Raw genomic sequence first — 13,303 nt, 5'->3', positions numbered from 1 at the left:
AGTGGCTCAACTTCCCTGCTTATATATTAGAAACACACTGCTGTGCTGGGGGCCTACTGCTTCGGACAGTGAGCAACCCAGATAACTAAACATCATTAAGAGCTTTACCAACCACCAAACTTTGCTCCCTGGGGGTCCCAGAGAGCATCGGTGTTGCACAGGTGGAGGGCAGGAAAAGGGGGAAGAATGTGGAAAAGACTTCAGCCATCCAGAGGGGGAGGAGGGTACTGCAGCTTCCGCCTCCCCCCCCCAAAAAAAAGAAATCTCTGCATGTTCCTATTTATGGCTCACTGTAATTTATGCTGATTCCTTTCTTTTATTTTGTTTCCCACACATGCCAAACGCTCAACACATCTCTCTCAATCAAGCCTCTGGGAGTTTGTCCGTCATTTGGAATGTGATTTTTTTTATTTTATTTTTTGTTCTGTTGGGGTTTTGTTTTTGTTTGGTTTTTTTTCTTGCTTGTAGAGCCAATGTGTCACATCTATATATATTACAAGCCTATACGGCAAAAGTGACAACTGCATGCTTAAGTTTTAAAACTCCTGTACGTACTGAAGTCAACAGGAAGCATGATTCTAAAGACAGGCGAGGGTTTTTCTAGGAAGACTTATTAATAAGACTTTATCACCTTGCTATCGGCATGCATTCACTATCTATTGTAGGCTGTTGCCCCAGAGTCTCTGCTGTGGTTGCTAGCTAACAACAAAAACCACAGCATCCTGTCCCGCTGGGGGACTCCTCCTCTCTGGGAGTCCATACAGTCAAATCCTGCCCCCTGTGTTCAACTTACATCATCTCCTGCTGAGATGAATATTGTTAAGAAAACAAGTAGTGAGACTTGGCGCACAAGGGAAAAAAACATCTTAAAATAGGCTCCCACGATGGTTCAACAAGAATTTCACACATTTATTTTTCACAGCCTTCAGTAAATGCTTTCTTCTTGTCTGTAAGGCAGTTTATAAAATTACTTCTTCATTTGTGAATCACTGGAGCAAAACCAGTCAGTTTTAGCATCATTTCTGGTCAGCGCTATGCTCACTACGTCTGTATGCAAAGAGTACATTATAAATAAGCAAATGAACTGAAGTAGCTTGTCTCTCTCTCTCACTCACACACACACACACACACGCACTGTCACTTAGTATGTTTGTAGGAAAGCTTGCCCTTTTGAGCTTTCACATGCAGATGCTACATGAAATGTTTAAGTCCCGATGGATGGATGGACGGACATTTCTGGATGACGCATGTTTTCATTAGCACATTTTAGAGATTGTGTCGCTGCGGAGTAAAAAAAAACAAAACAAAACTAACTTTTATCTGTGTGTGCATGTAATTTCTGTGTGTGCGTGCGTGCGTGGGTGTGCATGTGTGTCTGGATTTGAATCTCAGCTCAACAGAAGATGGAGTCACACGGTCTGTACCGTCCTCCGTCTGAGGAGAGACTGTCTCCGGGCCAGCAGCCCCCGTCCCCCTGTGTTAAAGGCAGCCAGAGGGTGGTCACCCTGGCGCAGCACATCAGTGTAAGTCCACCGCAGCACAATAACAAACAATGCATGCACATGTGACTATAAGTGGTTGAACAGAGTTTTTATTTCTGCCCGTGGAAATGTCTTCACATAAACAGGAGGTGATAACTAAAGACTACACCAGGCAGACTCAGCAGCAGCAGCAAAGCTACCACGGCTCTCCTGTCCTGGACCTGACCCGTCCGCCCAGTGCCTCCCAGCCCCCGCCAACCTCACAGGAGTCTGGCCAAGGGCCCCGATATTCGGAGGGCCTTGGTGGAGAACGTAACAGAGACCGGTAGGAATCGAACAACAGAAGTATCTGTTATATGTGTTGGGTGTCCAGAGCATGTGAGCGGAGCTCTCGGGGGCCACTTTGTTCAAAATATGGCTCCTTACTCGACTCAGAGTTCACCCCGCTCGCTCAGAAAAAGGTATAAAGAGGCTGCGTTGTATTTTAGTTTTATCTTTAACCCTGTATGAGCTTTATGATTAACAGTGTTCCTGCACGTCCTGGAAAACCTGGACATTTAAGAGACTAGTTTTTTTGTCATAGAAACACCTGGAAATTGATTAAAATGACCAAATATGCTGGAAAAATATAAACCTAGTCTCATTTTTCACCTTTCACTTTCTAGAAGTTGAGTCTTCTGTAAATGAAGTAAATTCTACTTGATTTGAACGAGAGGAATTAGATGAAAACTGTAGGAAACTAGTCAATTCGCTGTGCAGATCAGCTGTGGTCAGAACAGCCACGCACAACGAAAAGTGTCCAATAAATTACAGTTTGTGAGCAAGTGCTGTCCTATATTGTCAAGTGTCACACAGAGGCAGCGGGAGAGAGGACACTCCCTGCACATCATCACAAGATTGTCCTTTTTAATTGTGTTGTTGCAGAGGAAGCGACACCCTGCATTAACACATAATTCACGAGATCATCATAGAGATCAGCTGGATGTGGGATTTAGAGAAGTAGAGTAACTCGCTCTGCTCACATGCTCTGGCACTGTCTGCTGATTTCTGATGACTCACTGATTCGGATTGACGTGCTTGTTAACGTTTCTGCCTTTGTATTCTCTGCAGGTCTCCACCTCAGCCTAAGACATCACCTGTCAGCGTTTCAAACGATGGCATCGAACCGGTGTCTCCTGCCGGGGCCAACTCTGAACCTGAAGTCCAGGGAGGGGCCTCCTACCCCAACGAGCAGGGAGAGCAAGGGTAAGGGCCAGAGAATATGTTTTTATTGCTTGTATTAACTGAAGTGGGTCCAGTCAAGCTTGCCACGTGTAATGATCTTTCCTATAGTTTAGTGTTTAATGATGCAAAAAGAGGGAGAGGGAAAAAAATCACAAAATGTAGGATGAAAGGCAATTTTTATTACAAGTGAAACTGAAAAATATGTTTTCTAAAACAAAAAACAACAACAGTACACCTGTACTCCTGGAATCAAAGTACAGACAGACAGAGAGTCCTTCCTTTACAGTTAGATAAAATTCCCTTTTTATTTGACCTTTTATTTAAGTAGAAAGTAAAACATACATACAGCTAATGTGAGAAACGATACAGTTAAACAGTTAAAACCGCACAATATATACAGTCAGTACACAACAGAGATAAAAGCACTGTGTTGCAGGGAGGTGGGTTTAGAAGCAAGGTGCAGTGATCAGAAACTAACGTATGTACTGGGTTATTAAAGGAGGAAAATGGAATAAGGGTGCAGTTGTAGCGACATTCACAGCTGCTTCCAGTCACTGTGGGCGGCTGACTGAAAACAGTGATGGCGGAAGGCGGTAGGAGGACCATAGGAGCGTCCAAACTGATGAATTAGTTCGAAGATGAATTGGTTACTGTTGGAAATGCTGAGTAGAGATATGATCTGTCGCCAGTGACGGTCAGTTGAGTGGAGAATACAGCGGATGGTGGTGCGGTAGATGACGTCCAGTTTGATGAAGAGATATGGAGGCAAACCACCGTGATGCAGGGTTGTCACTGTGACCATCTATAGAGGAAACTGATTCTTGCCTTCACTCTGGAGAGCAGTGTGTTTGAAAGGAGAGAGAAGTATGGAGCCAGATATAAAGACATCATATTGTCCTATTATTTAGTCCTTTTTAGTCATTTTCTTGGACAGATTCTGTCTTCACAGCTGAGTTTAGTTTGCTTTTGTGTCGATGAAAACCCCAGTTGGCTTCATCAGAAGTTTAACCTGTGGGATCACTGAAAGAATTAAATTGCAAATCTGATAGAAGCAGCTATAATTTGACTATTTGGTAAAACTTTATCTGGACAGTTTACAGGGACATTTCAGCTGTTTCACTTTAGATGTTTAGCAGAGTATCTAAAGAGTATATGTGACATGTTCTTGAACACACCCTAACCAAACCGTAACCACAGTGGCGTAGTATCAGAAACAGCTGTTGAAATATTAGTAGAATAATGTTTACAGATTTGGGAGTGTGTGTCAGACGGCATTAAGGCTTCACATAAAGCTTTCACAACAGCGAGAGGAGCAGCGAACTTTGAGTTCAGTTTCTCTTAACTGGAAGCGTCGGTGTGAGAGAGAGAGAGAGAGAGGGGAAGAAACCAGAGTGTTAAGAAAGCTTTGCTGAAAGGGGAAGGTTGAAAGTTTAACATGTGTACTTCTACTTCAGACTAATAATAATTTCTGGACTGTCAGCACGACTTTCTGTGATGAGATTTCTTGTTTGCGAGTGGCAGAAGAGGTTTTTGCGTAGCGGTTCCTCCCCAGAAGACTCGTCTCTCTCGCTCTCTGTCGGGTTCGTATGGAGATTAAAACACCTTAAAACCTCCCCCAGCTACCAGTTTATTTTATCTTACTGCTCATTATTGAGAGAAACCATTTTGTTTGTGGCCTCAGCGTCCACGAGCAACGACTCTGGCCACCAGCGTTTTGTTGTTTTGGTCGAGTTTAGTGTGCGATTGTTTGTGTACTTGAGGTAAAACTGTATGTTGTGTTTTCTTTTTACAAGCAAACTACAGAATTCATTTCTTTTATGTTGAGTTTTAAACGCAAACTCAAGATTTACCTTTAATGGATTTTATTTACGTATTATGTTTACTACGATTTATGTTTTTATTATTATTATCAATCATTTCATTCAGTTTTATTATTTGGTATTTCCTTTTCTTATTCTTAGTTTTCTGTTTTAATCTGTAAAGCACTTTGTTAGATTTTGCTTGTATGAAGTGATATATTTTTATTACAAATAATAATTGATTGATTGGATTTAAAGGTACGGTACACCAATTGTTTACTTTGTATTTCATATATTCTAAATAATAAGAAATTACAATTTCAATTATTTTGAAGCATTTTACCTTTTTTTCAAGATTTTATATCTTGAGGGTTATATTTTGACTTAAAGGTGCAGTACGTTCATGTTTGTTAACTCAGAGAAAGAAAAGCTACAGGGGATCCTGGAAAACCTGGAAATTTAGAGACAATCTTTCCAGACATGCTGTATTTTAGCCCTTTGTTTATTTAGTTTGAAACTTGACTCGAGCCACGAGCAGTATTCCCATGAAAGCCCTTTGTGAAAATGTCTTGTGGTTAATAAATACTTGCACAGCGACGTGAATTCTTCATGCAACAAACACTTTGTACTTAATAATCAAAAGCTTTGAATGCAACGTCTACCTGTAAATGATATAACCGTTTGTCAGCTAAGTGTTGTCCTGTAAGAAAACTCCTGGAAAATGATTTCTTGGGAAGAGTTTCAGGGTTAATATTGAAGGAACTTTCTTCTTAAGAGCCCACACTTGTACAGATTGTAGGAGCGCCGCACATTGTCTACAGATAATCACATTTTGCATTGAAACATCCAACCTACACTCAGTAATTTATGCATTTTAAATATATTAATATCACTTCCTGGCTCTCCTTTCCCTTCTTGCAGGATGGGCTCCCGTTCTCCTCCCAACACCTCCCAGCCTCCGGCTTTCTTCAGCAAGTTGACCGAGAGCACGTCTGCCATTGTGAAGTCAAAGAAACAGGAGATGATCAAGAAGATGACGGTGGTGGGAAACGAGGGTGATTTCAGTAAGTCTGACCTCAGCGCAGCCACCGAGTTCACGACTCAGAATAGTTTCCTTACCTCACGTGTGATTTAATAAAGAGACTTTTAAAAAGAAACCCTGTTCCCACTTTCAGATGCCGGACAGCCTGGAACAGAGATCTTCAATATGCCGGCGTCTACAACTGCAGGTAATCTTTTTAAACCTCATCCATTATTAAAGTGCTTTAAAGTGAGTCCCTGTGACGCACCTTCTGTTTGTTGGAGATGTTTTAGTGACGCTCAATAGCAGGAGCAGCATTGTGACAGCGGCTTTATGGAAGGAAATACAGTTTACACTCTGCAACTGTCGCTTTAGTTCACGATATATTATAATAAGAGTTGTTATATAACTTTGTTCCCACGCTTCCTGGGATACCAGGACATTAACACCTGGAAATGGATTAAAATGACCAAATATCCTGGAAAAAATAAAATCCTTTATTTATGCTGGCACAACATTTCATTTTCCATCATGTTTAATCTATTATAATGGTGATGTTGGTTTTACTATATATTAGTGGTATTTTATGCTTTTAATTTAGTATCTTTTAATTGTTTAAAACTACTATTGTAGTTTTCTTCTTATTCTTTTCTTATTCTTTTTTACCTCATTTCTGTGTGATTTCATTTCTGATTTTATTTTGCCTTATTGCCACCTGGAATGTTTTTAATCCTTTGTGCTGAAAAGTGCGGGATAAATAAAGATTATTATTATTATTATTATTAGGGACCGAGCCAGTATGAACTGGAAGGTCCATATTGTTTTTCCTATGTTTATTAGGGACCGAGCCAGTATGAACTGGAAGGTCTCTATTGTTTTTCCTTCGTTTATTATTATTATTATTATTTTTAGCGGCTTTGCTCGCATTTTTCACCCCCTTAACGATTAAAATATTCGCATTTTATTTGGCACATTTGTCAAGCCTCATTTAAATTGGAGATTCTATGCGTCACATGCAGGTCAGCCACTAGGAAGGCCACTAGGTGGCGCTATTTGTAGGCAAATTTCGTTATGCTAATAACTCCCGCATAGTTTGTCTCACATTCAAAAACCTTATATCCACGCGTTCGGTGAACTGAGCTGAACCTCCCCATATAGGCCACGCCCACTTCCGCCTAGATTTTTTTTTTTCTAGAGCGCAAAATGTCCATAAATGTCTGTTCCGGGGAATCTCCTACACACTTTGTCCGATGCGCACGAAACTTTGCACGTTTCATCTGTGGACCGTCCTGACAACAAAAGTAATTTGAAGAATTTTGATATTATAAAACATAAGGAAGTTATACAATTAGCACTTCCTGTTGATTTTTCGTCAAAAAAGGAAGTGGGGTATTTCTCCACATTGGTATGTCCGATTTACACCAACCTTGGGTCCATAGTTCCCCATGTCTTCCTTAAGCATCGTGCACAATTTCAGGTCATCACCACAAGGTGGCGCTCTTTAAAATGAAGGAGTTTATAGCTCTACAACGGTATGCGTGATTAAGATGAAACTTGGTACGCTGCTTCCCCATGGTTCCCTGAGGCTCACTTAAAAGGACAAAAAAATACGCCACTAGGTGGTGCTCTTTTGGCATGATAAATCACTGTAATAGTTATGAATATGAAATTCACAGGGTACGTGTAGAGTGGTGCCTGAAGCTCACATACCAAAAATCCTGTTTGTCCTGCTTGTAGCGCCCTACAGGATAAAAAACATCAGCCCCGGCGCCACGTTTCACCGACATGTACGAAACTCAATAGGCATGTATAATGTGCCGGGCGTACAAAAAGCCTCTTGGACCCATACCTCAAATCCCACAGGAAGTCGGCTATTTTCATTTAAAATTTGCACTTTTGGCGGCCATTTTGTGGTCATTTTGACTCTTTGGGCTTGTTTTAGAACTAACTGCTCCTAGGGAATTTATCAGATCTGCTTCAAAATTGGTCAGTACAGTCAAAACATGGTGCTGAATGAACGCATTATATTTTGTGACTGTACGTTGAAGGGCGTGTCCGTGGCGTGCCCTCAAAGTTGGCCATTTAGAACAAATGTCACACTGTGATGTCATTTTGGCCTTTCAGGGCTTCTATTTGAATGATTTCCTCTGACACGTTCTAACGGATCTTCTTCAAAATTGGGCAGTACAGTCACAACATGGTGCTGAATGAACGCATTTAATTTTTTGACTGTACGTTGAAGGGCGTGTCCGTGGCCTGCCGTCAAAGTTGGCCATTTTGAAGCCCGTGGTCCTGTATTTGAACAAACAAACTCCATGAGACATTATCAGATCTGCTTCAAAACTTGACAGTACTCTTGAATAATCTTGCTGATTACAAGTTGTGCTATTTATGACTGTACGTTGAAGGGCCTGTCCCTGGTGTCTTGTCAAAGTTGCACATTTTGAATTCTGTGGTCTTTTTTTTCAGTGTTGAACCACAAACACCCCTCCGCTCCCACTAGCCACATCTACAAACCATATTTCCTAGGGAGTATTGTTCGTGGAGCATAGTGTGAAACCGCTGGAAGTCACTTATTAAATTGCGAGATAAATAGGGGACTTATCAAATCGACTTCAAAATTGGGCAGTCTTATAAAAACAAAGTGTACATGAAGAATTGAGCTATTTGTGGCTGTACGTCAAACTGCGTGCCACTGACCCCTTGTCAAATTCTGATGATTTTCCATTAAGCGGTACTCGTAACTTCAGTGTGCAATGTCCAATTTCCAATAAACTTCATATATTCTGTAACAGTCTCGCCCTGAACACGTCCTCATAACATCAGCCTACGTATTACAGTCCGGCCCTGAACTTGTCTACGTGACAAGATTCAGATAAAGTGAAAGAACAGCATACTGGCACCAGGAAGGAAGCGCTGCGTGGCGATACGGAGCTGATTTGGAGCAGATTTACGTGACGTATTCGCGTTGCGGTACGCGCTGGTAACGACAGCACGTGCGTGGCCTCGGCGCACCCCGACCGCACGTGACGCGTTTGCGGCGCCCCGACGAGCGCCGGGTGCGAGGTCCCGCCCAACGCTGCTTGCAGCTTTAATTATTATTATTTCTAGTAAACTTCAACTGCGTTTTTCAGCCCCGTGCATTGACGAACTCTCAATTTTATTTGGCAGATTTGTCAAGCCTCATTAAACTTAGAGATTCCATGCGTCACATGCAGATCAGCCAGTAGGTAGGCCACTAGGTGGCGCTATTTCGGCCGATTTTGAAAGGCTAATAACTCCCGCATAGTTTGTCTCACATTCAAAAACCTTATATCCACGCGTTCGGTGAATGGAGCTGAACCTCCCCATATAGGCCACGCCCACTTCCGCCTAGATTTTTTTTTTTTTAGAGCGCAAAATGTCCATAAATCACTTTTTGGTGTTCATCCTACACACTTTGTCCGATTCGCACGAAACTTTGCACATAGCATCTGTGGACCGTCCTGACAACAAAAGTAATTTGAAGAATTGTGATATTTTAAAAAATAAGGAAGTTATAAAATTAGCACTTCCTGTTGATTTTTCTTCAAAAAAGGAAGTGGGGTATTTCTCCACGTTGGTATGTCTGATTTACACCAACCTTGGGTCCATAGTTCCCCATGTCTTCCTTAGGCATCGTGCACAATTTCAGGTCATCACCACAAGGTGGCGCTCTTTAAAATGAAGGAGTTTATAGCTCTACAACGGTATGTGTGATTAAGATGAAACTTGGTACGCTGCTTCCCCATGGCTCCCTGAGGCTCCCCTAAAAGGAAAAATCACGCCACTAGGTGGCACTCTGGTGGCAGGGTAAATCACTGTGCGGATACTGTAATAGTTATGAATATGAAATTCACAGAGCACGTGTAGAGTGGTGCCTGAAGCTGACATACCAAAAATCGGGTTTCTCGTGCTTGTAGCGCCCCCTACAGGTTAAAAAAACATCAGCCCCGGCGCCACGTTTCACCGATATGTACGAAACTCAATAGGCATGTATAATGTGCCGGGCGTACAAAAAGCCTCTTGGACCCATACCTCAAATCCCACAGGAAGTCGGCTATTTTCATTGAAAATTTGCACTTTTGGCAGCCATTTTGTGGTCATTTTGACTCTTTGGGCTTGTTTTAGAACTAACTGCTCCTAGGGAATTTATCAAATCTGCTTCAAAATTGGTCAGTACAGTCAAAACATGGTGCTGAATGAACGCATTATATGTGCTGACTGTACGTTGCAGGGCATGTCCGTGGCGTGCCCTCAAAGTTGGCCATTTAGAACAAATGTCACACTGTGATGTCATTTTGGCATTTCAGGGCTTCTATTTGAATGATATCCTCCTACAGATTCTATTGGATCTTCTTCAAAATTGGGCAGTTCAGTCACAACATGGGGCTGAATGAACGCATTATATTTGGTGACTGTACGTTGAAGGGCGTGTCCGTGGCGTGCCGTCAAAGGTGGCCATTTTGAAGCCCGTGGTCCTGTATTTGAACAAACAAACTCCTTGAGACTTTATCAGATCTGCTTCAAAACTTGACAGTACTCTTGAATAATCTTGCTGATTACAAGTTGTGCTATTTATGACTGTACGTTGAAGGGCGTGTCCCAGGTGTCTCGTCAAAGTTGGACATTTTGAATTCTGTGGTCTTTTTTTTCAAAGTGATGAAACACAAACACCCCTCCGCTCCCACTAGCCACATCTAAAAACCATATTTCCTAGGGAGTATTGTTCGTGGAGCATAGTGGGAAACCGCTGGAAGTCAGTTATTAAATTGCAAGATAAATAGGGGACTTATCAAATCGACTTCATAATTGGACAGTCTTATAAAAACAAAGTGTACATGAAGAATTGAGCTATTTGTGGCTGTACGTCAAACTGCGTGCCACTGACCCCTTGTCGAATTCAGATGATTTTCCATTAAGCGGTACTCATAACTTCAGTGTGCAATGTCCAATTTCCAATAAACTTCATATATTCTGTAACAGTCTCGCCCTGAACGCGTCCTCATAACATCAGCCTACGTATTACAGTCCCGCCCTGAACTTGTCTACGTGACAAGATTCAGATAAAGTGAAAGCACAGCATACTGGCAACAGGAAGGAAGCGCTGCGTGGCGATACGGAGCTGATTTGGAGCTGATTTACGTGACGGATTCGCGTTGCGGTCCGCGCTTGTTACGACGGCACGTGGCGTGGCCTCGGCGCACCCCGAACGCACGTGACGCGTTTGCGGCCCGCCCCGACGAGCGCCGGGTGCGAGGTCCCGCCCAACGCTGCTTGCAGCTTTAATTATTATTATTATTATTATTATTATATCAAAGATAGAGGAAAACTGTAGTCAATTCAGAAAGCAGGCTAACATAGATGACCACCTATGGCTGATTCCCTTTGTGAGCAACTGTTGTCCTGTATTGTCTAAGAAAAACTGGAAAATGATTTCTTAAAAAGACTGTGAACCCTAAATAAATCAGTCCCATGACCCATTGACCTCTGAGCATAACAACATGGGCTGTAACCGATGAGTTGTTTCACTGTAGAGCAGGAACAAACTGCACAGTGTGAGTTAGGTGGGATCTGAGCTCCTGTGAAAGATCTCATGTTAACTACTCTACTGGACCCTTGCTTGCTTTACGTTGGTGGACAGTGGTTTGCAGAAGGCGTTGGACCTCGTAATGAGCAGTGAAGTCTATGGCACTACCTCCTCTAACGCTCCTTCCTCTCACAGGACCCGTGAATGTCCGCAGCCACCCGGCTCCAGAGACACCTGGTAACTCAATAGGCCTGGAGGCCATCATCAGAAAGGCCTTAATGGGCAATTACGACGAACAGTCCGAGGAACGCTCTCAGTCCGCTAACCCGATGGGCTCCGGCGTCTCCGGTATGACTGTGGACGGACGCGCTGAGGACTTCTTCTCACAAGGTACGGTTGTGAGCAAGTGCTGTCCTGAATTCCTGGAAAATGTCCTGGAAAAGTCCTGGAAAATGATTCTATAAAGAGAGTGAACCTTGAGGAATCATGTTTAATAAAAATGATCTTTAATATTGAGGGAAATAATCAGGATTCTAATTTTTGCTGGGTCAGGACAAAGGTTTAAGCTCCGCCTCCTCTGTTTGCAGGTGGGGGGAAGTCCTCAAAGAGCAGCGGGCGCTCTAACGGACGGAAGGCCAAATCTCCGGGACCAGGCCAGTCAGGGGGGGAGAGACCGTCCTCTGTGTCCTCAGTCCACTCCGAGGGAGACTGCAACAGACGGACTCCTCTTACCAACCGCGTCTGGGAGGACCGGCCTTCCTCCACAGGTACAGAACACCTTGTCCCTCCTCCCGGGAGGTTTTATAAGTGAACAGGATGCACGTTTTTACTTTAGTTTCATGATGACGAATTAAAAGGTGTTAAAACATGAGACTGATGTAGACGGAAGAGCTGATATCAGAGTTTAAAGGGGGGGGGGAGGATCAGATAATAACTCCTCTGTCTCTCCGCAGGTTCAACTCCAACTCCCTTCCCGTGTAACCCGCTGATAATGCGGTTCCCCAGCGGGACGGTGTCCGCCCCCTCCCCGTCCTCCGGCCAGCCGGGGGGCCAGGGCCCGGGTTTGGGACCCGGACAGGGCCGGTCCTGGGAGGAGGAGCCTAAACCTCTGCTCATGTCTCAGTACGAGACCCTCTCTGACAGCGAGTGACCCCCCCCCCACACACACACACACACCACAACCCTCGTTAACCACAGGAACAGCTAACAGTCCACCAACTCTGTGCTGCTGCAGCCACACACACACACACACACACACACACACCTGCTGAACCTACCTGCACCATTCCACTCTGCATTTCCTCCATCGGTCGTCAAGCAAGGGGTCGCATCCTCCGTTTCACACGCCAGAGATGCCGCGCAGCGACGAGCTGGAACCCCGCTGCTGCTCCGTGTGTGTGTGTGTGTGCGTTTGTGTGTGTGTGTGTGTGTGTGCGTGTGTGTGTGTTTGCACTTACCGTGTTATGCATTCACTCCAGGACTACTCGAAAGGACAAATCACTTCTTTTTCGTTCATTTTTTTTTTTTTTTTTCCTTTTACTACTTTTTCCTCACTGGCCTTATCAATATAGACACAATGACCTGCTCCTTTCTGGGGGTGCACCGCTCTAATGTGCTGACACTTGTGTGGAAGGGAGGTTTCGGTCAGGAGCCTGGCGGCGGCGGCGGCGGCGGCGGCGGTGGCGGCGGCTCTGAGTGACAGATTGTGACCTGAGAGCACAGCGAGGACCCTCTCACGTTTCTTCCCGGTGAACTCCAGGTGCAGGCGGCCTGTGCAGCTGCTACCACTACAGGAACACGTGCGAGGGGGACGGGGAGGAGAGTCGACATCTTGTTCGTTCTTTTTCTTTCGCTCCTTTCTTTTTTTTTTTTTTTTTTTAAATTCAGTCCAGTCCTGTGTTTGGAACGTGAGCTGAGACCTTTAGTACATTTTGATGGTGAACTTTTTGATGGTGTCATTTGTCGTCTATTATCTGCAATGATGTATCTTTTTTTTTGGGGGAGCCGGGGGTCCTGGGGGTGTGGGGAGCAGAGGTTGTGGGGAGGGTCATATCATTGGTTTACAGGGTAAACATGCTGTTCATTGCTGATGTCATATATTAGGGAGGGTCCTGAGGAACGGCGAAGGCCTGTTGACTTCAGGTGTCTGGGGGGGCTGGGGGGCGGGGGTGAAACAAGTGACACTTTCTCACTGTTTTTATATTAACCATGTCTGTGTTTGTTGAAACAG

The 13,303-nt window shown here is 43.9% G+C and overlaps 1 protein-coding gene across 4 annotated transcripts in view; it reads left to right on the top strand.

The window, feature by feature from the left end:
* The window catches only part of ncor2 (nuclear receptor corepressor 2), a 108,830-nt gene extending 95,758 nt beyond the window's left edge, over positions 1-13,072 (top strand). For all 4 annotated transcript variants that reach the window (XM_051423326.1, XM_051423328.1, XM_051423327.1 and 1 more), the window contains 8 exons: positions 1,393-1,523; positions 1,628-1,806; positions 2,592-2,726; positions 5,426-5,568; positions 5,680-5,733; positions 11,269-11,463; positions 11,661-11,840; positions 12,027-13,072. In XM_051423326.1, the coding sequence (XP_051279286.1) occupies positions 1,393-1,523; positions 1,628-1,806; positions 2,592-2,726; positions 5,426-5,568; positions 5,680-5,733; positions 11,269-11,463; positions 11,661-11,840; positions 12,027-12,223 (1,214 nt within the window). In that variant the 3' untranslated portion in view covers positions 12,224-13,072. The remainder of the gene's footprint in view (positions 1-1,392; positions 1,524-1,627; positions 1,807-2,591; positions 2,727-5,425; positions 5,569-5,679; positions 5,734-11,268; positions 11,464-11,660; positions 11,841-12,026) is intronic.
* The last annotated feature ends 231 nt before the right edge of the window (positions 13,073-13,303 follow it).

This window comes from Dicentrarchus labrax, unplaced genomic scaffold (genome assembly GCF_905237075.1).
Source record: "Dicentrarchus labrax unplaced genomic scaffold, dlabrax2021, whole genome shotgun sequence".
Classification (NCBI taxonomy): domain Eukaryota; kingdom Metazoa; phylum Chordata; class Actinopteri; family Moronidae; genus Dicentrarchus; species Dicentrarchus labrax.
This window is presented reverse-complemented; position numbering and strand designations above follow the sequence as displayed.